The sequence below is a fragment of the Delphinapterus leucas genome, chromosome 2 (assembly GCF_059928025.1).
Source record: "Delphinapterus leucas isolate spDelLeu-1000000601 "Yukka" chromosome 2, BTC_Dleu_Yukka2, whole genome shotgun sequence".
Classification (NCBI taxonomy): Eukaryota; Metazoa; Chordata; class Mammalia; order Artiodactyla; family Monodontidae; genus Delphinapterus; species Delphinapterus leucas.
In genome coordinates, this window is record NC_143130.1 from 66,027,952 (window position 1) to 66,054,632 (window position 26,681).

Here is a 26,681-nt window from a genome sequence, read left to right on the forward strand (position 1 = left end):
AAGTCAAAAGGGATATCATGGTCTGCCCCAAACTCGACCCCAGCTGCACCACTGACCAAATGCACACCCTTCCCCAGGGTGGACCTCATTTTCCTCACCAATATTTTGATGAATGAATGAATCCTCATTTATTCATTCAACGTGTATTCATCGAGTGCCTGTTGCTCTAGGTACTAGTATACCAGAGCTAACGCAAGAGCTTATGCCCTCGTAGATGATGAAAAGGGCTTCGTTTAGTCCTTCACTGATTCAACAAGTATTTCTATAAATGCCAGGTACTGTATATGCTTAGCCTGTAGGCTTTATAGTAAAATCTAAATATAATGCTTCTCCTCCATACAGGTCTGACCAAAAACCAATTCCATCTCTCCCTGGGCTCAGAATAATCCTGTGAATAGATATGTACTTACTCAGTTCAACTGAGTATTCACCCTTCACTTTCTGCCATAAATACCCATCCTAATCACTTCCTTGTAGATGCTTGAAATATCCTCTGAAGAGAGAAAGCTCCTAACCAAATATGTAACACTGAAGATCTAGATCTGCCCAGAAAACCTAAGGGACCCACTAAATATGTATATTTTATTTACACAGATATAGGTATTATTTATTTTTATACATCTCACAGGAGCAAAAGTTATTCTCATACCTCAAGTGCTGATGTGCAGGGTTTTCTCCATACCCCGGAGGGACTGATTCGGTTGCATCAGTTTACAAATTGATATATATTAAACACTGTCAAATGGGTATCAACTAATTCAGATTCTCAGTCCTGTCAGCACTGGAGAAAGGAGAATACAACTTCATAATCACTAAGTGGGAGCTTTATGAAGGAAACTCTACCCAACCCCACTATCATTAACTTTTAGAGTTCTCTATAATTTGGTCTATCCCTCAATTAAGATATATACATTTTTTCCCTTATCTGAGTACCAGGGTAAGCGCAAATGTTTTATCTGATGTAAGAGCCTTAGGCACTGTAGCCTAATCACAATGAAATATAAAAATGAAACATAAAAATCTCACACGGAAAATAACCTTAAAAACAAACTCTCAGAAATCAAATCTATTTAAGATTAAAAATTCATTTCCGGGCTTCCCTGGTGGCACAGTGGCTGAGAGTCCGCCTGCCGATGCAGGGGACACGGGTTCGTGCCCCGGTCCGGGAAGATCCCACATGCCGCGGAGCGGCTGGGCCCGTGAGCCATGGCCACTGAGCCTGCGCGTCCGGAGCCTGTGCTCCGCAACAGGAGAGGCCACAACAGTGAGAGGCCCGCGTACCGCAAAAAAAAAAAAAAAAAAAAAAAAATTCATTTCCAATGACCTTGAAAACTAAAATCAGTTGCCACTGGAGCATAAGATAGCTCACAAGGTCATAACTACACTTTTAAGACTTACAGGTCCACTTTTTGATATCTAAGTTTTATTGAACACTTGTGTTTCCATTCTAGAAAATTAAACTGGGGGTGGAAAATAAGAAGAGAGGAAGAAAGCAATTAGATTGCCATTCCCTAATAATATTTCTAGAATTTGTCACTTTCTTGTTAAAAGCAGAAAGAAAGAAAAAAAACAGATGACTAGTGACAAACGAGAATAAAAATGGGGATAAATGTATATGGCAGTTTCAATTTTTACTTCTAAAAATCTCGGCAAGCAGTAGGAATAATACAAAATGAGCAATGGCACCTCTGTAACAAGTGTACCCTCAGTGAAATCCCCAGCCAACCGCTCAGCCACCACCACCATTTCTATAAATTACCTTGTCCAACTGTTTCAGGTAAATGTAGCAAACTCCTAGGTTATGACAGATCTCCTACACACAAAAGAGAGGAAAACAACTTACTAAGTTCCACAGTAACTATTAGAGTGAAACAACAGGCATCTAGAGATTATTACTGCTTGGCAAAATTTAAACTTTAAAACATGCACTATGGTTAATTTTTTACTTGAATCTTAAACAGGTTATAAGAGAGAAAAGCAGAATAAACCAGTGATCTTCCTGGGTCTATTGAGTACCTTGGAGTGCATGCCCAGCCCATTCCTACACCTTTTTTCCTCTAAGGGCTGCTCACTGAACAAACCCTTTGTCCCCTCTTCTCAGAAGAGACTACCACAGCCCCTTCTCCAACCCTAAGGAGGTGTGTGTGTGTGTCAGTCAGAGTCCTTTTCCTAGGAATCTAGGAATTCACTAGGTGGTATGGACTTGGGGACTGACCGCGCCATCTGGAGGCCACTAGGATGGAATACATAGATGTAGTTGGAGCCGATCTTCAGAAGACTACAGCACAGGTCAGCAAACTCTGGCCCACTGGCCAAATCCATCCTCTGCCTTTTTCTGCAAATCAAGTTGTATTGGAACACAGCCACGACCGCTTGTTATGTATCGTCTACAGTTCTTTCACACTAGAACTTCAGAGTCAAGTAGTTGCAACAAAGACTGTATGAATCCACAAAGCTTAAAATATTTACTACCCTGCCCTTTACAAAAAAAAATTTGCCAACCTCTGATCTACAGAAAGAAAATAAATCAAGCAGAAATGCAGAGAAGCTACCTTGGTTGCTGACATCTTTCCATTTCTAGTTCACTGCAAGACCAATCTGTATTTCCTGACCTTGTGTTCTGTAAAATCTCTCGAACTCCCTTATATTAAACCTCCCTTTATTTAAGGCAGCTTTAGAGAAAGGAAAATGCAAGGGTGAGAAAACTGCTCCTGGGAAACAGTAAGGACCATCTTGTTAGTAGTGGGGAGGTGGAGAAGCATATTCAGACCCAGAAGTGTCCCTCTCGGAAGAAACATGAACCTTATAGGGCTCAGAGACAACAACTGGTTTAATGTTTTCCAAGTTCCCTAACATAACAACAACAAAATAGCAATCAGTGATTCTATGCCAGATGTTTTTCATATACATTAATTTTCCCAGCAAATCTGCAACATAAGTATAACAATTCTGATTTCAGAGGTAAGAAAATGGAAGCTCAGAGAAGTTAAGTAGTTTGTCTAACTTAGGACAAAAAGTATCAGCACTGGGATTTCTTTTTCTTAGTTCTAAACCTTAAAGAATTTCAGCCATATATAAATGTAGACAGAATCACCCTGTACTCATCACCCTGCTCCGACAATCATCCAATCCATACCCCCCATCTCTCCCACTACTTCTGTAAGCAAATACCAGATAGTGTCACATTTTATCCACAAATATTTCAGTATGTGTTTCTAAACGATAAGATCTCTTTTTTTTTAAGCTACCCACAATACCATTATCATACTTGAAAAAAAATTAGTAACTGCTGATACTGAATCATGTTCACAAATTTCTGATGAATGTGTCACATTACAAAAAAAATTTTTTCTTCCTTCAATCACAATCCAGGGACTTCCCTGGTGGTCCAGTGGGTAAGACTCGGCACTCCCAATGCAGGGGGCCAAGGTTCGATCCCTGGTCAGGGAACTAGATCCCACATGCATGCTGCAACTAAGAGTCCGCATGCTGCAATGAAGATCCCACATGCCGCAACTAAGACCCGGCTCAGTATGCATGCATACATACATAAATAAATTTATTTTTAAAAAATCATAATCCAAATAATTTCCACATTGCAAAGCACTGGGATTTGAACTCAGGCCTGTCTCTAAAACTTGTATACCAGACTTCCCTGGTGGTCCAGTGGTTAAGAATCCGCCTGCCAACGCAGGGGACAGGGGTTCGATCCCTGGTCCGGAAAGATCCCACATGCCGCAGGGCAGCTAAGCCTGTGCACCACAACCACTGAGCCCGTGTTCTAGAGCCCACAAGCCACAACTACTGAGCCCATGTGCCGCAACTACTGAAGCCCGCGTGCTCTGGGGCCCGCATGCTGCAACTACTGAGCCCACATGCTGCAATTACTGAGCCCACATGCTGCAATTACTGAAACCTGCGCGCCTAGAGCCCATGCTCCACAAAAGAAGCCACTGCAATGAGAAGCCCACACACCGCAACAAAGAGTAGCCCCCGCTCGCCAAAACTAGAGAAAGCCCACAAGCAGCAACAAAGACCCAGCTCAGCCAAAAAAAAATTTTTTTTAAATAAAACTTGTATACCTTCCACTTCATCACCCTATAAGAATATACACAGGGAGCTGGAGAGGAGAAATGTAGCCCTACTTGTCCTTTAAATGTACTGGAAGGTAACTAACCCGTAACCTTTTTAAATCATTTCTCATAGATATTATTTGAGAAAGCAGTAGCAATATGCCTTAAACAAACTGACAACCAAGAAAATTTTTGAAATTTGAAAAGGAAACTAGAACAAATCAGAATTAAATCCTGTCTTTCATGGGGTGAGAAGATGCAGCAGACATCCTGCAAGGGCAATTGGTACAGTAGAAAGATCACAGGCCGAAAGTGAGGAATCCTAGATTCTAGGCCTGAATTCTGGCTCTGGTTCTGCCACTACCTCACTGTGTGCCCTTCAGCAAGTCACTCCATCTCCCAAAGCCAGAGCTCCCTCATCTATCAATACGGGAAATTCTCCCTACTTAACAGCTGTTCCACAAGTCAAATGAGATCATGGCAGGAGGAATTATTATTCCCCTGCTGCGGCCAGACTGTGGAATACCCTGATGAGTCGAAGGAAGTAGGGCTACAAGGTTTACTACAGGCCACAGGCACTCATGAAGCATGTAGGGCAGAGAGTGGCTGTTTGGGGAATGACCACCTCTACTGGCACCAATGGACTGGTTATCCCAGCTGAGTCAGTAATACCAAATGAGCTCTTTCAACCAACTGGACAAACTGAAAGACATTCTCCATTCCCCCTGTCCTGTCCCTGAGCTCTCCTGTCTCACTTCCTCTCTGTCTCCATCTATGGGCTCATTTTCTCTTCAGCTCAGCCCTCCAAACTGTTTTTTCCGGGATTCCATCCTCAGCTCACTGCAGAGTGAGCTCATTCAATTTCATTGTTTTAATTATCACCTTTAAGTTGCTGACTCCAAAATGTGCATCTCTAGCTCAGAACACTTGAGTTTCAGATTTCTATATCTGCCATGTATTGGATACATCTCAATTTAGATATCCTACCAGAAGGTACAATTCATCATGTCCATAATCTTCTAAAAGACAGGACTTAACTCTGATTTGTTATCATCACCCTCTCCCAAAACTTGCTCCTCTTCCTTCCTGTATTTCCTATTCTAGTTGATTGTCCCATAAACCACCAATCCATCTTTGCATCTGCAGCCCAGTGCCTGGCACACAGACGTTCATTTGTTGAAAGAAGGACGAAGTGAATGAAACGGCAACTCAATTTTCCTTTATCTGTAGCTTTACTTTGGCCTTTGGCTATAAAATACTCAATGGCATAAAGACTTAAACATCTCAGTCTTTAGACCTGCAGAAGAAAAGTGACTGACAAAAATAATAGTGCTGTGAGACTTCCCTGGTGGCACAGTGGTTAAGACTCTACACTCCCAGTGCAGGGGGCTGGGGTTTGATCCCTGGTCAGGGAACTAGATCCCATGTGCATGCCGCAACTAAGAGTTCGCATGCCACAACTAAGGAGGCCACGTGCTGCAACTAAGGAGCTGGCAAGCTGCAACTAAGGAGCCCGCCTGCCGCAATCTAAGACCCGGTGCAACCAAATGAATATTTTTTTAAAAATAATAATAATGATAGTGCCATAAGAACTGCAGGGAAAACCCATGCTAGCTCTTTCTATTAATCAATCTAATCCTTCACTCTTAGATACGTCTTTCTAAGAATCATCAGATATTTTGAAAAAACCAATAGCATGAAAGAGAAGAAAGAACCAAAACAGAGGAAGAAAAAGATAATTGTGGAAAGCAGAACAGAACTTCAAAGGGTCAGAGACATGGAGAGGCTCCTGCAAGAAAAGACAAAGTTCTTAGAAATTAAAAATGTAATTACTGAAATAAAAAATATTGAACAGGTAGGCTAAATAACAGAATGTGAATATAGCTAAAAACAGACGTGATGATCTGGAAGATAAGACTGAGGAAATGTCTCTGAATGTACAGCAAAGACAAGGAGGTAGAAAATATGAGAAGCAAGTTAGGAGACAAGTAGAACAGGTACAGAACATGTCTGATAGACTAGAAAACAGTGTGGCAAATGCTGCTAGTTATTTACCTAACATTTACTCTCTCTGTTTACCTTACCAACAGAACCCTAATTTTGTTTACAGTGACAATACATTTCCCAACCTTCCTTACAAAAGGCGTAGTTGGTGTGATGTAAGTGAAAGTCTGTTGGGGATTTCTGGGAAAATTATACTTCCTTGATGAAGGTTATCCCTTTTCTCTTTGTTGCTTCCTCTTTCTCCCTACCTAGAATGATGTGATGTTAGAGCTGCAGCAGTCATCTTATAACCATGAAGAAAAAGCCTCAGCATTGATATCGTTGGACCACCAAATCAATGTTGGCAACTACTTACCTGGATTTCTTGTTTCATAAGAAAAAAATAAACTCCTAATTTATAAAGCCAGTGTTTAATAAAATGTTTTGTTGCAGTTACACACGATCCCTAACTAATACAAAGAGACAATAGAGAGGAAAAAATAATCAAAGAACTACTCAAAAAAAAAAAAACCTTGCTGACCCAAAGAAAGGCAAGGGTCTTCAAAGTGAAAGAGCCAACTGAATGTCCACAGATAAGGGGGATAAAAGAGAAAAGAAACACATCTAGACAACTATTACTGACATTTCAGAACTCCAATGATAGAAAATCCTCAAAGCTTCTACAGGAAAGTGGGGTTATCAGCAAGAATCAGACTGGTAACAGACTGCCCATCAACAACACTGACAGCCAGAAAACTAAGCAGCAATGTCTGCTGAGTTATGAGGAAACATGATTTTTGATCTTATACCCAGCCACATCATCGATCAAGTGTGAGGATAAAATACAATTTTGGCATGTAAGAATTCAGTAATAATAACAAAAGATAGCCATATGATAAATGGAGCCATTAGCATGTCACTAATAACAAAGTTCCCTACTTACCCAATCTTTCTGGTTAAGTTTAGCTGCTTCATTATATACTTCAGTGGCAGCTTTATGTTTTCCCAAAAGAAATCTGGGGAAAAAACACATTTTCTGTGATTATTAATGCAAAGCTTTTACGAGACTATAACCCCACCAGTCCCACATCTGACTCATGCTCCAGCCAGCAGAGAATTCGGGACGCCTCTTCCCTGTAAGCTGGCTGTGCTGGTTTAGCCAGTGAGGCTGCTGCACACCAACAGCAGAAGCTCTCTTGGTAGGAACAGAGTTGGTTCCAAGGCCTTGGGCCCATTCTACACCAATTTTAGTGAAAGTCTTCTGTAATTTATTTTCTACAATGTACTACAAATGTAGACCAAAAAAGAAACAAGCCAAACTAATGACCATGTTAAACAAAAACTACCACAATTTTTCATCATGATCTATTAGGAACAGGCCCTTCTCTCCCAAACTAAGTCTCTTTCCTTGATACTGGATCATCATTCTGGAGACATGGGAAAATCAGCCTCTATGCAAAGACAGTGCAGGTTATGAATGACAACGTAGGTAAGAAAGTGAGAGTGGGAACTCCACAGAACACTTTACTACTCTGGAGTAGCAAAGCTATCAGTACTTAACAGCTTATAAAGACAACGGAGGTTGCCTGCATCCAGGAACCTGCAGGGCATTCACTCAACAAACACTTACTAAAAACCTACTGTGTATCTAGTATTATGCTAAGTGTTGGAACAGTAGGTGAGAAAAATTCCATGGGCTGCCAATACATTGGGGTACTTGAGGCACAAAATGTTCCGATTTATATGAGAAACATTATCGGTGTTCCCCCATCAAACTAGAATATACAGTGTTTGAAATACTCAGTTCCTTTATACTGGTTATCTCATTTTCTCAAATTTCAAAATTAATCCACACTCTTCAAAGTGAATCTATTATATCCATTAAGCAACCCTCCCTCTATGTATCCGGCTGCCAGAAGCAGCTCCAGCCTGAGAATGCACTTTACATTGTTCTCTGTCAGTGCCCTAGGGCCTCCAGGCTGCCAATACTCACAAAGATCTGGCCACCTGCTTGAGGTTATCAGCAGACTGAGGGCTGAGAACAGCACACGTCTGAAAGAGTTCTAGGGATTCTTGGATATTTCCTTCCAGGCGAAATATCAATGCTGCCAAGAAAGAGAAAACACAGAAAATAAAATCATGTTCTAGGAAGAATGGAGCCTGACATCTGAAAAATTGGAGGAGGGGGAGGTAGGAAATCATATCAAAGAAATCCTTTGGATAATTGTGTCTAATACAATCAGATATGACTTCAGATGGATTGAAACAAGCAGCAAAGTTGTTGATGAGCTAAAACCTTTTTTTTTTTAATTAATTAATTTATTTATTTTTGGCTGTGTTGGGTTTTCGTTTCTGTGCGAGGGCTTTCTCTAGTTGTGGCAGGTGGGGGCCACTCTTCATCGCAGCGCGCAGGCCTCTCACTATCGCGGCCTCTCTTGTTGCGGAGCACAGACTCCAGACGCGCAGGCTCAGTAGTTGTGGCTCACGGGCCTAGTTGCCACAGGACTCGAACCCATGTCCCCTGCATTGGCAGGCAGATTCTCAACCACTGCACCACCAGGGAAGCCCTAAAACCTTTTTTTTAAGGTATCTGGAATCTACCTATTCCTCCACTCCCAGCTTCCACCACGCAGATAATCGGGTGCCTTGTAAATTATCCCACAAACTCTTCACTATAAGAACATTCTTATAGCTCCTTATCAGATGCTCTATTTATCATGATAATTCCGACATCCACCTGACAGTTTTCAGAGAGTACACCCAAATGGGGCAAGTGCAATCAATAACTCAAGTCCAACAAGGAGATGCTGGCAAAGAATGCAGTAATATTTCAGACTTGGTTTTCAGTATAGCAACCAATCAGGATAATCATTTTTCAGAAGAATTTACATGCTTAACTACTACCAGGCACTATAAGTCTGGAACTTGTGATATTGGGAATAAAAGAGCATTATTTGGGCTTCCCTGGTGGTCCAGTAGTTAAGAATCTACCTGCCAATGCAGGGGACACGGGTTTGAGCCTTGGCCCGGGAAGATCCCACATGCCGCCGCGGAGCAATTATGCCCGTGCGCCACAACTATCGAGCCTGCGCTCAAGAGCCTGCAAGCCACAACTACTGAGCCCACGCGCCACAACTACGGAAGCCCGCGCGCCTAGAGCCCGTGCTCTGCAACAAGAGAAGCCACCGCAATGAGAAGCCCGCGCACCACAACGAAGAGTAGCCCCTGCTCGCCACAACTAGAGAAAGCCCACACACAGCAACAATGACCCAACATTGTCAAAAATAAAAACAATTTATTTTTTAAAACAGAGCATTATTTGCCATGATGTCCTAGATATGTCAATATCTTACCAATTATGTCAGAAAATTATATATTAATCTGAAGACTACAAATACAATGAGTGGTAAACAAAACTATTCATTTACATCAAAGAGTCAAAAAGATAATTCCTGGGAAAACTAAGGATGCTACTTTGGGCACTACAGAGTAAAATTCCAGTCAGTAGTTCCTATACTTGATTTCTGTTGAATTTCATTTATTCTCTGTTTTATCCTGTATACCTCTAGGCTTCTTCCCTTCATCCTGACTCACCTTACAAAAAATCCTCAAGCTTTTCCTTATCTCTTTTAGCTTGACTACAAGGAACCCTTCCAAAAGCCTCTTCTGCACCTGAAACTGCTGCGTGAGGCAGGGACCCTAACAACTGTTCTGAAAAACACTAGCCGGAAACTAGAATAGGGGTGAAGGACAGTAGCAAGTTTTTTTAAGAGAACTAGTCATTTCTGAGGTCAAATCCAGCACAATAATCATGTTCCAATTTCAAAAAACAGTAATATTGAATAAGAGATTTGTGGAACATTTACTTGAATTTAAGTATTTTGTAAGTTGTTTGCTCTTTTTCCAGAACCTAGGCAGAGTGTGCATTTCTCTGGCAAGAAGAGAAGAAATATATGTCTTACCTTGGACATAGATAGCATATTCACATAACCCCTGAGTCTCCTGAAGCTGTTCTTTGATAACATCCTGAAAAAGAAACAAACAATACTTCTGAGTAGTGGTTAAGTGTCTTCAAGTGTTTTTAAGAAAAGGTAAACATGGACAAGGAGTACATGTAAGAAATCTACAATACTAATGATAACTAATAAAGTAGTTCATTCAGATTTTTAAAATTTATTTGACCCCTAGAACAGGGGTCAGCAAAGTACAGCCCACAGGCCAAATCCGACTCACATAGCCTATTTTTGTACAGGTCTCAGGCTAAGAGTGTTTTTTTTATTTTTAAAGGGTTATTAAAAAATAAGAGAAGATGAAGTATATAAGACAGAGACTATCTGTGGCCTGCAAAGCCTAAAATATTTACCATCTGGCCCCTTAACAGAAAAAGTTCACCAACTCCTATCTACACTCTAACTAGGCAGGCTAAGAAAACTATGAAAAGATTTCCATGCACCATTATAGATGCCAGGAGCTCTCTGATGAGCAAAGTACAGGCTCTACCTTTGTCCTATGATGGGCTAAGACCAGGGAGCTATACAGCTCAGAGGGCAATCACCTGATTCTAACCTGGAGAATCAGGGAAGGCTTTCCAGGGTAGTAAACAGTTTCAAATCCTGTGTTAGCAAGGGATGGAGGAAAAGCTGAGGTGGCCCAGAGAGTCAGAGAGAGAAGGGCTTCAAATGCCATGCTAAAAAAGGTCGAGAGCAATGGGAAAATCGTGATAAATTTTAAGTGGGAAGTAACCAGATTCTATTTGCTCCATTTTTGGAACATTGTGGAAATAGATGGAAAGGAGGCAAGATTAGAGGCAATGCTGGCATAAGAACTCTTGTGGTTAATTTAAATAAAAATGACAGGGATTAACTAAGGCGTGGGGGGGGGTGGACAATGTCTTGAGATAGTAAGAGAAGGATCTCTAGAACTTGATGATTATCTATATTATATTAGGGAAAGTGGGTCAGAGGATTCTGACACAGACAGCTGGGTGAATGATGGTACCTATCCCCGAGACAGGGAACAGGAGAAGAAATAGGTTTGGAAAGAAGAAGATAAATTCAGCTACAGAAAAGATGAATTTGAAATGCCTGGGAAGCACTCAGTACGCATCTCTAAGATCAGGAAGAAGTGTGTGGAATGAGCAGAGAAAGGAGTCAAGGACAGAACCTAGAAATAGCCCCAACTCTTAAGAAAAAAGCAAAAGAAGAGAAGCCAAAAAAAAGGAAACAGAGAAAGTGGTCAATAAAGGAAAAGGGAAATAAATTTGAAAAGGATAATATCACAGATGAAAAAAAAATCTTTCAAGATCCATGCTGGAACATTGCTAGTTCTTTACATTGTCATAGGTACAAATGTCACAGGTATAAAAACTACAACCTTAAAAGCATTACAAAGCTCCGAATGCCAAAAACCGAGAATACCAGGGATATATTTCGCATTATGATACTATTCTCTGCCAGCAAGTATGTAATGTACATAGTAAGTTACCAAAGATACAGTTTAGAGAAAATACAAATGGTTTTAAAATATATAAAGGACCAAGCTCACCATAGTAAGAGAATTATAAAACTCAATGAAATACCATTTTTCACCTATCCAGAGATCAAACAGTTAAATACTATGCCATATTGAACATCTGCTCTCCACCATGAGACCAACAAGTCCCAGAGAGTGGCTGCTCCTTCAGCCTGGTCTTGAAATGAGAAGACACATGGAGCACACTTGAACCTGACCCACAGCCTGTGGTCAAACCCAGCCAACCTACAGCCAATCTGAAGGCCCATGAGTAGTAATAAGTATCTGTTGTTAGAGGCCACTGACATTTTGAGGTTGTTTCTTAAGCAGCATTATCATAGCAAAAGCTAACCAATACACAAAATGCAGAGAAATGAGATTTCATACATTTTTAGTGAGAGCTAAACTGTCACACAAACTCTGAGTGACAGACACAGTTAGTTGCCTAACCAAAGCCTGCCTCTCACGTTTTCTATCATTGGCCTCTCACCTTGCATGCTTCATAATCCTTCCGGATATAGTGGAGATGTATCAACCAGTTCTGCTTCTCCAAAATAGGAAACTCTGGAGCTGGGTAGCATATTTTGACAGAACAAACAACACAGTCATTGTTAGGTTTTCTCCTTGAGCACTGTCCTCAACTAACCACAGGCATACTGTAATATCACGTTAAATTCTTCATGCTGCTGATCATAAGAATACAGTGCATCAAAAATGTGTGGATTATTAAATTAAGAGATACTTGTCCTACTATTACACATTGAATATATACTTCTGTTCAGTTTTGGTCATTTATAATGTCAGTTTCTCAACTGATAACTTGCCTGAAGAGAAAAACAGAATCATTCTTTCCCTCTTCCCTCTCTCTCTCCTTGGTTTTAGAACGTGAATAATATGACTTTCCAAAGGATATTTCAGGAGTGTTACTAACAAAATATACATACCATAGTTAATATCACATCTGATAGATCATAGGACCAAAAATAGCTAAACACAGTCTTAGCAATAGCTCAAATGTGAAACATTATACTGTTGCCCAGGAATAAGAAGTCAACAAGGAGAAAAATATTTGAGCCACTGAAAACGATTCATGATACAGAAACCCTGAGTTACTATCCCTTTGAATTCAATTAAAATACAGGTAAAAATTCATTAAGAAATTATTTTTCTATGGTAAAAAGGAGGACAAGTATTCACACCAACCTCAGAACAGTGGTGACCTCAAGGAAGGAAGAGGGAAGAGTAGAATTAGGAAGCAGTAAAAAGGAGATTTCAACTGTTAAATGCTTTATTTATCAAAAAAGTTAAAAGCTCTCAAGTATACATGGCCAAGTGTATTTATTTATTAAATCTGGCCTGTAAGTACACAGGTGTTTGTATTTTTTATGCATTTTAATACATGCTTGAGGTAATCCCTGTTTTGTTTTGTTCTGTTTTAATGATCATTTTCTTTTTGTTGTTTTTTGTTGGCCACACCACGCAACACGCTGGATCTTAGTCCCCGACCAGAGATGGAACCCGCACCCCCTGCAGTGGCAGCGCCGAGTGTTAACCACTGGACCGCCAGGGTACTTCCCTGATTTTTTAAAATGTAAAAGAAAGGGTATAGCAGGGGAAGAAAGGGAAATGATTTGTAATCATTTGTAATTGCTCTGTTCCAGAACCTTAGGCGATATATCAACGGAAAACCCAAGACTTATATGTCCGTAGTATGACGGGAAGGAAAAAAAGCTTACTGTGACCCAGAATTAACACTGCAGGAACACAAAAATTAAGAATGCTGCTTAGTCTTTCCCAAGAATAAGGAACAGCAACAGAATCTGTGAAGTGAAACTATGACAAAGTATGGATATGATTTTATATACCGGAAGAAAGAAAAAAAAGATAAAATGTTAAGCAACTAACTCTTCATCTTCTGATTACCCACATTCTCTGACTGAGACCACCCTTCTTCTAGTCAGCAAGGGCCTATGTGAGATTCTTCAATGACTTTTGTCTCCTTCCTTCTCTTCTCCCAAGCCCCAACAATCATCAGATATTAGCCATTCATGTTCTGCCTAACTAACCACTTCCAGAATTAAATTTCCTACTAAAGACCACACAAATCACCAAGCTTAAAGATGGACGTGAGGGACTTCCCCTGGTGGTCCAGCAGGTAAGACTCCACTCTCCCAATGAAGGGGGCCCGGGTTCGATCCCTGGTCAGGGAACTAGATCCTGCATGCATGCCTCAACTAAGAGTCCACATGCTGCAACTAAAGATCCCACATACTGCAACTAAAAGATCCTGCATGCTGCAAAGATTCCACGTGTCGCAACTAAAACCCGGCACAGCCAAAATTAAATAACTAAATATTTTTTTTTAAAAAAAACAACAAGACGGATGTGAGTGGGTGTGCATGTAATCTTGGATCAAGTCTCAATTGTATGGCCTACCTCAATGTTACCTACCCTCTAAAGCAGCAGTCCCCAACCTTTTTGGCACCAGGGACCAGTTTCATGGAAGACAATTTTTCCAGGGACCGGGGGGATGGGGTGGGGGATGGTTTTGGGATGATTCAAGCGCATTTCATTTACTGTGCACTTTATTTCTATTATTACTACATTGTAATACATAATGAAATAATCATACAACTCGCCATAATGCAGAAATCAGTGGGAGCCCTGAGCTTGTTTTCACTTGCCACTCACTGATAGGGTTTTGATATGAGTCTGCAAGCAACTGATTTATTATGGTCTCTGTGCAATCAAACCTCTCTGCTCATGATAATCTGTATTTGCAGCCGCTAGCATCACCGTCTCAGCTCCATCTCAGATCATCACCAGGCATTAGATTCTCATAAGGAGCGTGCAGCCTAGATCCCTCACATGCGCAGTTCACAGTGCAGTTCCCGCTTCTAAGAGAATCTAATGCTGCCGCTGATCTGACAGGAGGCGGAGCTCAGGTGGTAATCCAAGTGATGGGGAGTGGCTGTAAATACAGATGAAGTTTCACTCGCTCGCCCACGGCTAACCTCCTGCTGCAAGGCCTAGTTCCTAAGGGGCCACGGACCATTACCGGTCCATGGCCCAAGGGTTGGGGACCCCTGCTGTAAAGGGAAGGAGACAACTGAATCCTTTGAGTTTACAATATCACTTAGTATCATTGCTTCCACAACCTAAAAGAAAATTTATAAAATGCAAATTTGAGTCCTGTCTATTATTACAATCTTATAATAAAAGATGAGGCATTTTTTGTGTTCCATGGGTGAAGAATGGAGGAAAAAAATGTTCAATTTGTAAGGTATCTCAAGGGCCCAGAGGCTCATGAAATGGAGTACTAGGGATGAGAAGAAGGGAAAGCACCACCAAATTCAAGTGCCTAACAGTCATTTCACACTCCTGACGATACAGTTCTTCTAAAAGTTAAAAGAACTTTAGGCTCATCAAAGACTTTATAAATCATTTCAGTGCCCCATAACTGTCCTATTAACTGTGTAGTCTTGGGAAATTTAGTTTCCTCATCTATAAAATAGAGACTCATTCATTCATTCAATAAATATTCACTGAGTACCAACCACATGCCAGGCACTGGGGATACAAGAGCAAACAAAACTGGTTATAAGCTTTCAGGGAGCTTATAATCAGGGCAGGGGTAGGGGGTGTGGGTTCGGAGAGTGCTGGCAGAAGGGATAGATGATAATAAAATCTCCATTATTAGTGATATTCTTCTCACATTTAAATAGGACAGTCAGGGGATAAAATACCCCACAGAGATGTGAAGACTGAATGACAATACATATAAAGAGGTTCAAGTACTGTCTGGTACACGCTAACCCTAAAGAAGTGTTAACTGTTGTTGCTGTTATTTTCATCATCATTATTATTAGTCATTTTCCAAAATGAGGAAATTCTGGATACCACATAAATCCCTATGAATTCTGAATTTACAGTTAGAATTTTACCTGTAAATGTGTGAGTTGAATTTCTTGTATTCCAAATCATTGCTCACTCCAATTCCCCCTACAAACAGGGATACTGGTTCGTATATGCTTTCACAAGTATTATGAGAATTACCTATTTGAAAGGTCCTCTAAAAAAGATAGGCATGTAAGTGCAAAGTAGAGCCTCCTCTATTTTACAGCAGAGCAAGGTGGTCATCTCCCATGTTACACTTTAGTAGGAGTCTGTATTACCATGGACGTCAGGTGGCCAGCTGACGAGATGACAAGGTAAAGCCTTTCAGTCATCACCAAGGCACTGGGGGCAGAAGGCTGGCAACCTGGCAACAATATTCCCTTGCCTTTCTCTTCTCCTGCCCCCATTCCACTCTTTTGTGACACCTCTTTCTTTCCTCCTCGATAAGGATGCACAAGACATATCTTAAACAATTCCATAACTGAACAAACATGACATCACAAGAATTCTTCTTCCCTGTAATTTGCCCTAGGTGCAAAATTCTCATAGAAATAACCAAAACTCAAAACTTTACATAAAACTGATTAATGGTAGTGAAAAGCATTCTGAATATATGAATGTTGAGCAGAAAATTATTGTGCTCTGAATTTTTAGTTGAAAAATTTTCTAAAATGACTAAGGCTTTTGTAAGTACATTGTAAATGAAATCTTCTTTGGTAAAGGATCTCTTCCAGGACCAGAAGACAGGCAGCACATCAAATTTTTATATGTAGAAGTCCAATCTTGATTCGGTACCAGACTTCTATGGGACTTAGAGCAAGTTATTTAAGTCTCTGGGCCTCCATTTTCATGCCTATAATTTTCACCGGAAAATTACGGAAAATCTGAAAGTGATCATTCAATAAAATGTTAATTTCCTCATGTTATAATAGGAATTATAACACTTTTCTACCTCAATATATTATTTGAGACATCAAAAGATATAACAAATCTTGAAAAGAATGTAAATGGAAGACATTTTTATTAGTATTGATTTGAGCTCTGTATCAGACAGGGTCTATCGAACAAGGAAACCCAGAAACCACTTGATGTAGAACAGAAGGACTTCAATGCAGTGAACAGGTGAGGGAAGAAATGAGAGGCCCAAAAGGGAACAGTGATGCAAATCAGAGGTTAGCATGGGAACAAGTCACTACCACCTCTAGGCTGAAGGAAAAAGGGAGGGAATGTATTGCTACCAGTTTCCAAGGCTGAAGTTACCTGGAGGAAGCTGAAAACAGAATGGCCTGACTGGCAGAAGCAACAAGAGAGACGCTTCCAGAAACCACCCCACTCCTCCAACTTTCCAAAGCAGAGAGAAAGAGGGGAAAGCCCTGGCTTCTCCTACTTCCTACCCTCCAATCTCTTGCCAGTTCCTCACTTGCTAACCCAGCCAGAAACTGCTGTCACCAGAGCCTGGGAAGGAATGAAGCCCACAAGGGTCAGCTGTTCACAATGCTCAGCGGAGAAGGGAAGGGTGAGGAATTGATCTGAGGGCAAACAGGCCCAGGATCAGCAGAAATACCAACTCTGCTCAGGAACATAGATGATGATGGAGGAGGAGGAAACTGGACTGAATCAGTAGTCACCCAAGGATCCACGTCAGAAGATAACTTTTTAAAAAAATATTAAACTGCTACCTATCCAACTTGTTTGCTTCTCATGAGCTTAAAATGGGATGAGGAAGGAAGGAAAAGGTCATATAAAAGATCAATTATGGTTTTACTACATACCCTAGATCATTTTATTTTACTTTCTCAAATCAAAACTTAATTATATTTTATCCTTCTTAGGGGTGCATGGGTGTGTGTATCCCCCATGTGTATTTATATATGATATTTTTATATATTTATACGATTTACTTATATCTATAATTATATAATATTGATATGTAATTTACATATATATGTATTTGATATATATATATATCAAAGTGTATTCTCCCCTATTATAACACTGAATGTTCCCATGAGGCTAGTGAGTCATGCAATTCAGGGACTATTCCAACATTACAGATGAGGAAACCAACAATTCAGGGACTATTCCAACATTACAGATGAGGAAACTAAGACTCCAGAGGTTAAGTGATTTGCCCATACTCAACAACTAATTAATGGAAGAGGCAGGACTATAGCCCAGGTCCCCAAAGTTACTCGTGAAACTATACCAAGTTTCTGCCCCAATTGTAAATGACTTTCTAATTTTAAAATATAAGTGTCTGGGCTATCAACTAGACATAACTTAGCAACACAAAATTAATAATGATTTTAAAGTTTTTCTATTATTAAAAAAAAGCAGGGCTTCCCTGGTGGCTCAGTGGTTAAGAATCCGCCTGCCAATGCAGGGGACACGGGTTTGAGCCCTGGTCCGGGAAGATCCCACATGCCACAGAGAAACTAAGCCCGTGCACCACAACTACTGAGCCTGCGCTCTAGAGCCCACAAGCCACAACTACTGAAGCCCGTGCGCCTAGAGCCCATGCTCCGCAAAAAGAGAAGCCACCACAATGAGAGGCCCGTGCACCGCAATGAAGAGTAGTCCCTGCCCACCGCAACTAGAGAAAGTCCACGGGCAGCAACCAACACCCAATGCAGCCAAAAATAAATAAATAAAATAAATTTATGAGAAAAAAAGCAAAACAGGACTTTTAAAGTATTAAGGTAGCAAGATTTTCAAATTTTTGAAAAATTGGTTGGGTTTTTTTTTTTTTAAATACATACTTATGGTAAGACAAAACTGAAAGGACACACAGAGTATTAAAGACTCTCTCCATTCCTCCTCCTCACTAGAGGTGAATAGTTAGTATTTTCTAAGGAATTTCTATGCCTATATAAGCATATGGGCAAATGTACACGTGTACATGTACACAAAGGGGATTATATTAAACATATTTGGAAACTGTTTGCTTATATCTACTGAACCTAAGTACATCCTTTCCAGTGACCCAGCAATCCTGCTCCTAGGTGCATGTATACCCAAAAAACATATATTGATACTTCATGGTGGCATTACGTATACCATCTCACAATTAAAGTATCCCAAATGTTTATTCAGAGTAAAATGAACAAACTGGAGTATCACCCCACAATGTATTGATAATACTAGATTATAATGAAAAAAAACAGCCACTACTACATGCAACAATACAGATGAATACCACAAAGATAATTTTGAGCAAAGAAGCCAGATATTGAAAAGTACATACTGAATGATTCCATCCATTTATATTAAGTTGAAAAGCAGGCAAAACTGATCTACATGGTAGATGTTAGATACAAGTAACCACCTTTGAGAGGAGCGGTTAATGACTGGTAGGGGGCATGATGGAGGCCTCTGGGATGCTGATGATGTTCTATATAACTTAGTCAGGATCATTAGTACCTGAATATGTTCACTTCGTAAAACTTTACTGAGCTGTACAATTATAATTTATGCACTTTTCCGTATGTATGGCGTATGTCAATAAAAAAGTGTCAACAATCAAACTAAACACCTCCTCAACCAAAAAAATTAATTTCTGCAGGACTTCCCCAGTGGCGCAGTGGTTAAGAATCTGCCTGCCAATGCAGGGAACACGGGTTCAAGCCCTGGTCTGGGAAGATCCCACATGCCACGGAGAAACTAAGCCCATGTGCCACAACTACTGAGCCTGCGCTCTGCAGCCCGCGAGCCACAACTACGGAGCCCATGTGCCACAACTACTGAAGCCCACGCTCCTGGAGCCCGTGCTCCGCAACAGGAGAGGCCATCACAGTGAGAGGCCCGCGCACCGCAACGAGGAGTGGCCCCTGCTCCCTGCAACTGGAGAAAGTCCGCGTGCAGCAACAAAGACTCAATGCAGCCAAAAATAAATAAATAAATAAAATTAAAACTTCTGATCATCAAAAGATACATTAAGGAAGTGAAAAGGTAAGACACAGGCTGAGGGGTGGAGACAAAATTCACAATATATATAATAGGCAAAGGGCTTGGACCCCAAATATATTAAAGAATTCTTACAAATCAATAATAAGAAAACAAACAATCCAATTTAAAAATAAGCAAAAGACTTAAACGTTTCCTTCACAAAAGAAATGAGTGACCAATAAGTACATGAAAAGGTGTCCAACATCACTAGTCATCAGGATAATGCAAATTAAAGTCACAATAAGATACAACATACCCACCATCATGTCTAATATGAAAAAGATGGACAGTATCAAATGCTGGTTTGAATTTACAGCAAGCAGAACTCTCATAATTGCTGGTGGGAGAGTAAAATAGTACAACCACTTTGGAAAACAGTTTTGCAATCTCTTATAAAGTTAAAACATACACTTTACATATGACCCAGCAATTCCACTCCCTAGGTATTTACCTTACACAAAAATGGAAACACACGCCCCACACCCACAAAAAAATGTGTAAGTGTTCATAGAAGCTTTTACATAACTGTTGAAAACTGGAAACAACACAAATGTTCATCAACAGGAAAATGGATAAATTGTGGTATAGTCTTACAACAGAATACTAGACAGCACTTTCAAAAAGTAAAAGAACTACTGATATATAGATAGATATATATATATCTCAACATGGATGAATCTCATAAACACTATGCTGAGTAAAAGATGCCAAAAGCTAAATAGTACATACTGTATGACTGCACGGCAGGAAGTTCAAGCACAGACAAAATTAACTTTCAGGGACAGAAATCAGAACAATGGTTCCCTCTAGGACAGAACTGAAGGAAGGATTGACTGTGAGGAAACTTTCTGGGTGAAAAATATGGTTAACTCGACCTGAGTGATGATTACATAAGTACATATAGTTATCAAAATTCAAAAGTTGGGCACTTAAGGTTTGTAGATTTTACTAGCATTGGGAAAAAAATAAAAGTTAAATTTAATTTTTTATTTAAATTAAAAGTTAACACTGTTCCTCAAAAAAAAAAAAAAAATCAAACAGAATTACCACATGAACCAGCAATTCCACTTCTGAGTGTACACCCAAAAGTGCTGAAAGCAGAGAGCCTCTTTCTACAGTTGCTGCTAAGATGCTTCCAAGGAAGCTAAGGCCACACTGGGGTGAGGCCCTGAATAGCACCGAGCCTGGCAGCCGCCAGCTGGGCACTTTCACCTTCATCTACTTGGCCTCATTCTGCACTACAATAGGTGACAGTCACAGAGGATAGATCAATGTTCTCATTAAAGCAGCCAATGTAAATGCTGAAACCTTCTGCCAAGGCTTGTTTGCAAAGGCTCTGGCCATCACCAACCTGGGAAGCCTCATCTGCAATGTAGGGGCTGGTGGACCTGCCCCAGCAGGAGGTCCCACCACCTCCACCACTGCTCTCCAGCTAAGAAGAAAGTGGAAGGCAAAGAAAGAAGAACATGAGGAGTCCAATGACAACATGAGCTTTTTGACTAAATCTCTTCTGTAACTTATTCAATAAAAAGCTGAAGTCCTACAAAAAAAAAAAAGAAAGCAGGTACTCAAACAGGTATTTATACACCAACGTTCAAAGCAGTGATGACAAGAGCCAAAAGGCTGAAACAACCCATATGTCCATCAACAGACGAATGGATACACAAAATATGTACTGCATATACATACAACGGAATATTATTCAGCCTTAAAAAGGAATGAAATTCTGTCTAACATGCTATAACATGGATAAACCTTGAAAATATTATGCTAAGTGAAATAAGTCAGACACAAAAGGATAAATACTGTATGATTCTGCGTATATGAAATATCCAGAATAGGCAAATTCATAGAGACAGAAAGCAGAATAGAGGTTACCAGGGGCTAGAGGGGAGGGGAAATGGGGAGTTATTATTTAATGGGCACAGAATTTGTTTGGGGTGCTGGAAAAGTTTTGTAGATAGATAGTGGTGATGGTTGCACAACATGGTGAACGTAATTAATGCCACTGAATTGTACTTTTAAATGGTTTAAGAAGTAAATTTTATGTATATTTTGCCACAATTTAAAAAAGAATCTTCTATTAAAAAATACTGTGGGGACTTTCCTGGCGGCGCAGGTTAAGAATCTGCCTGCTAGGGCTTCCCTGGTGGCGCAGTGGTTGAGAGTCCGCCTGCCGATGCAAGGGACACGGGTTCGTGCCCTGGACCGGGAAGATCCCACATGCCGCGGAGCGGCTGGGCCCGTGAGCCATGGCCGCTGAGCCTGTGCGTCCGGAGCCTGTGCTCCGCAACGGGAGAGGCCACAACAGTGAGAGGTCCGCGTACCGCAAAAAAAAAAAAAAAAAAAAAAAAAGAATCTGCCTGCCAATGCAGGGGACACAGGTTCGAGCCCTGGTCCAGGAAGATCCCACATGCCGCGGAGAAACTAAGCCTGTGTGCCACAACTACTGAGCCTGCGCTCTAGAGCCCGTGAGCCACAACTACTGAAGCCCACACGCCTAGAGCCCGTGCTCCGCAACAAGAGAAGCCACCACAATGAGAAGCCCATGCACTGCAACAAAGAGTAGCCCCCGCTCTCTGCCACTAGAGAAAGCCCACGCACAGCAATGAAGACCCAACAGAGCCGAAAATAAATTTAAAAAAATACTCTGAAAACAAACCACAAGCTGAAATTAAGTTTATCACATAGTAAATACTGTCTCAGTTTGTAGATAAAACTCATTCTGGGCTATATAGCCACCCCAAAATGGATAAGGTCTTCAATGAAGACTCCTTTAAAGAAGGAAATATGCCCATGAAGTAAATCAATTGACTCACCTCAATTATGGATAAGGTCCTCAATTGAAAGCCAGAAGAAAGTTATCTGAGGTCATATCATGAGGAAAAATGAAGAGGACTTAAGTAGCCCCGTGTAAGATATTATTTTCTCAGAAGCATCAAGTAATTCTGATAAACAATTCCAAATAAGTTGCTTGTTCTTGAAAAAGTCCTAACATATTTGGACAAAAATCCCAAATAGAAAGTTGTTTATCCCTTCCACAGCTGGCACCCTCAAGACTAGAGTCAAGCTAGGATATGGGCCTCTCAAGCTGAGGAGGGAAGGGGGCAGGATGGGGGACAACATCCAAATCTAGACTCAGAACTTCTCAGTCAAAATGCCATGACTGCTGCTAGTTCAAATAAAGTCTCTCTGCCTGCTAATCCAACTTCTGTGTGAATTCCTCACATTAAACTTACCAACTTCCTACCTTCTACTTTGAAGTATCATACTACTTAACCACAGCAGTGGTTCTCAATCAGGAACAATTTTGTACCCCCAGGGAACACCTGGCAATATCTGGAGACATTTTTGGTTGTCACAACTGGATGTGCTACTAACATCTACTAGGTAGAAGTGAAGGATGCCGTTAACATCCTACAATATACAGGACAGCTCCCACAACAGTTACCTTGCCCAAAATGTCAATAGTGCCAAGGTTGAGAAAATCTGAACTACAAATTAAAAAGACATCTAAGGATTTTTTTTAATTTATTGAAGTATGGTTGATTTACAATGTTGTGTTAATTTCTGCTGTACAGCAAAGTGACTCAGTAATTTATACATATATATATATATTTTTTTCATATTCTTTTCCATTATGATTTATCACAGGATACTGAATACAGTTCCCTGTGTCATACAGTAAGACCTTGTTGTTTATCCATCCTATATACAATAGTTTGCATCTGCTAGTTCCAAACTCCCAATACTTCCCTCCCCCAACTCCTCCCCCTTGGCAACCACAAGTCTGTTCTCTATGTCTGTGAGTCTGTTTCTGTTTCATAGGTATGTTCATTTGTGTCATATTTTAGATTCCACATATAAGTGATATCATATGGTATTTGTCTTTCTCTTAACTTCACTTAGTATGATAATCTCTAGGTCCATCCATGTTGCTACAAATGGCTTTATTTCATTCTTTTAATGGCTGAGTAATATTCCATCGTGTATTATACATATACGACATCTTCTTTCTCCAGTCATCTGTTGATGGACATTTAGGTTCTTTCCATGTCTTGGCTATTGTAAATAGTGCTGCTATGAACATAGGGGTGCATGTATCTTTTTGAATCAGAGTTTTGTCTGAGTATATGTCCAGAAGTGGAATTGCTGGATTATATGGCAACTCTATTTTTAGTTTTTTGAGGAACCTCCATACTGTTTTCCATAGTGGCTGCACCAATTTACATTCCCACCAACAGTATAAGAGGGTTCCCTTTTCTCCACACCCTCTCCAGGATTTACTATTTGTAGACTTTTTAATGATGGCAATTCTGACCGGTGTAAGGTGGTACCTCATTGTAGTTTTGATTTGCATTTCTCCAATAATTAGCAATGATGAATGTCTTTGCATGTACCTATTGGCCATCTGTGAGACATCTAAGGATTTCACAGTGAAATGGGGAAGCTTTTTGTTCAGAATACTACTTTGATTTTCACTTTGTCAAAGTTCATTAACCCTTAAGGCTGATTTTTTTCCTGTTTACTTTACACTTCCCTATATTCTCCAAATTTCTATAAGCTTATATTGATTTTCTCGTCAGAAAATCATAAACATATTTAAAAATAAAGACCGTTATCCTTTCCTTTTCTGTCATCTTTTTCCCTAAAGACAATTTTCCTTCAGGCTGGCTGTATCTTGAGTTTTTACTGTTCACATTTTATTCATTATTGTTCTGTAACTGGGGCAGGAATGACCAGTTTACTGCACCATGAGTTTACTGCACCATCTTAATTGGAAGCCCAATTTAACATCAGAATTCAAGAGAAATTACTGAGTAATATTAAACAAAGTTTTATACAAAACAAACTCTTTTCTGTTACCCTATTCTTCAGAGTCAACCAATTCACATACCTGTACAATATAAGAGGCAAAGGGAAGTAAAAGAGAAGTAATCAGTAGCAGTACTACAAGCAGAGTCAGAACAACCACAAAGAAATAAAACAGAGATGGAGCATATGATGATGGAAACAAGCGAGCTAGAATGGCTGCTGATTCCTGAAACAACACTGTGGGGGAGGGAAGACTCTGACAGTTTCCTGTGCACTCTCATTTGCACCTGTATCCTTACAATATTTACATCACTTACTTATCTGACTGCCTGTGCTCTGCAAACAGTAATGATTATCCTTGACTCCTCAAAATCCACTCCTTATCAATTGATTAAATCAAACTGATTACTAGTAATCCTATATCCCTTGTCCAACGACTGGCAGCCCCTATCAATTTAGCCCAATAAAAAAGTATTCTTAGGAGGTTCTGGGAAAAGTTTTTCTTATTTTTAAAAGAGAACCATGAGAAGCCAGACCATACAGCTGGCACTGGAAAAATGGAGCCTGAATGCCACTGGCAGCTATAATTCAGGAAAAGGCAGGCACCGGGCAACAGAGTGGAAAGGCAAAAAGAACTTAGGCCCGCATATATATCACTGAATTGCTTGACCAGCCCTGGAGCCCACTCTAATTCTGGACTTCATCTTACATAAACCAATACATTTCCTTATTGTTTAAGGCACTTTGAGTTGGACTTTCTGTTATTTAGTGTTGAAAGCAACTCAGCTAAAACAAAGTCTGAAAAAGATGAACACATCCCTCATACAATACTGTACTCCATATTTCTTACTTTTATTGTAAACATAATAAAAAATAATATAGAGAGAAATGCTGTGGGTACTAGATATTAAGGATAAGAACATAAATAGCCAGTTTGGAGAGTAACTTGGTAGAATTATTAAAGTTTAAAATGTGCATCTCCCCCCCCCCACAATTCACAATGACTCACGTACAAGAATGTCCATTACAGCAAATAGTGGTGAAAAATTAGAAACAACTTACGTGCTATCAAAAAGAGAAGAAACTGCAATATATCCATACTACGGAATATTATATTTAAAAATAATGAAGTGATCTTTACCTACTGACAAGGAAAGTCCTCCAAGATACACCAATCTAGAAAAATATATGTTACTGTAACAGGAAAAAACAAATCTGACTCCATATTGGATCTGTGTCTTTCACTTTAACCTTTGTATTCTATTGCTTTTGCTTCAAGTTAAGAATGTTCCCTATAGCCTGAAATATAGAGGACAGCCCATTCTCAAGGCTCTGACCTTCAAGGGTATGACACTTTTCCATTCATATAGAAGATAAAAAGTTGCAGAACAGAGCATAGCATTTGTCTTGTTTACAGGAACATCTGACCTATGAGGACAGCTGCAAGAACAAAGGATTCCTACACCAAGAAGTCTGCAACAACCAAGCACAGCCCCTTCCCTTTTAGTATAAATGAAGCCTGAATTCTGACTTGGGTAAGACAGTTCTCTATGACATTAGTCCACCATCTTCCTTGCCCCAACACCTCATCTCCTGATTTACTAGCCTGACATGCAGCCAGCAGAATGAGTTTGGGCTTGGTAACATTACCATTTATATGAAACACTCATGCAACAGTAAGCTATATATTTCTATTGCTATATACATACACACATACACACATAGTATAAAAATCTGAAAGACGCACACTGAATGGTAATAGTGATTACCTATAGACTGGATGGTGATTTAAGGAGTATTTTAGCTTTCTTTCTTTTTTTGGTTAATATTCATTTATTTATTTAGTTGCCCCAGGTCTTAGTTGCAGCAGATGGGCTCCTTAGTTGTAGCACGCATGTGGGATCTAGTTCCCTGGCCAGGGATCGAACCTTGGCCCCCTGCATTGGGAGCTCAGAGTCTTAACCACTGTGCCACAGGGAAGGATACTTTTATTAGAATAGATTCTTAGGACAAGAAGTACTAGGTTAAACAATATGAACTTTTAAAGTTCTTGAAACTTAGGGACAAGCACTGACTTAGAAGTATTGTGTCAATTCATACCTACATACTTCTACGCCTACAAGTGTGCGCAACATGATAATTTAAAAATAATAAATAACTTATCACTCCAGTTCCACATGCTACTTACAACAGTGAGGGAAAAAGAGGATGATGCTTAGTTAAAACTTTCATTCCGAAATTAAATCAAGGACTTCCCTGGCGGTCCAGTGGTTAAGACTCCGTGCTTCCAATGCAGGGGGCACGGGTTCTAATACCTGGTCAGGAACTAAGATCTTGCATGCCACATGGAGCGGCCAAAAAATAAAATTAAATCAAGACTAGACTCTCAATTCCTTTATATCTGCCTTCTTTTTCAGACTGAGAGAGAAAAAAATGTTGAAAAAGTGTTGGCTTTTT

The 26,681-nt window shown here is 40.1% G+C and overlaps 2 protein-coding genes across 14 annotated transcripts in view; one reads left to right on the forward strand and one right to left on the reverse strand.

Annotated features, from left to right (window-relative positions):
- ADPGK (ADP dependent glucokinase) overlaps positions 1-15,147 on the forward strand; it is a 59,612-nt gene extending 44,465 nt beyond the window's left edge. For 8 of the 10 annotated variants that reach the window (XR_016391280.1, XR_016391281.1, XR_016391284.1 and 5 more), the window contains 2 exons: positions 1-13,135; positions 13,229-15,147. The exon at positions 1-13,135 is cut by the window's left edge. The gene's annotated coding sequence lies outside the window, so the exon portion shown is untranslated. The other 2 variants (XR_016391285.1, XM_089904139.1) reach the window with 2 other exon arrangements.
- The window catches only part of BBS4 (Bardet-Biedl syndrome 4), an 84,809-nt gene that overhangs the window by 17,925 nt on the left and 40,203 nt on the right, over positions 1-26,681 (reverse strand). For 2 of the 4 annotated variants that reach the window (XM_089904187.1, XM_022579962.3), the window contains exons 3-7: positions 12,058-12,137; positions 10,019-10,082; positions 8,050-8,161; positions 7,000-7,072; positions 1,760-1,813 (exon numbers count right to left, since the gene is read on the reverse strand). In XM_089904187.1, coding sequence (XP_089760313.1) covers positions 1,760-1,813; positions 7,000-7,072; positions 8,050-8,161; positions 10,019-10,082; positions 12,058-12,137 — 383 coding nt within the window. Of the gene's footprint in view, positions 782-1,759; positions 4,051-6,999; positions 7,073-8,049; positions 8,162-10,018; positions 10,083-12,057; positions 12,138-26,681 lie in introns of those variants that run through there. The other 2 variants (XM_089904194.1, XM_089904188.1) reach the window with 2 other exon arrangements.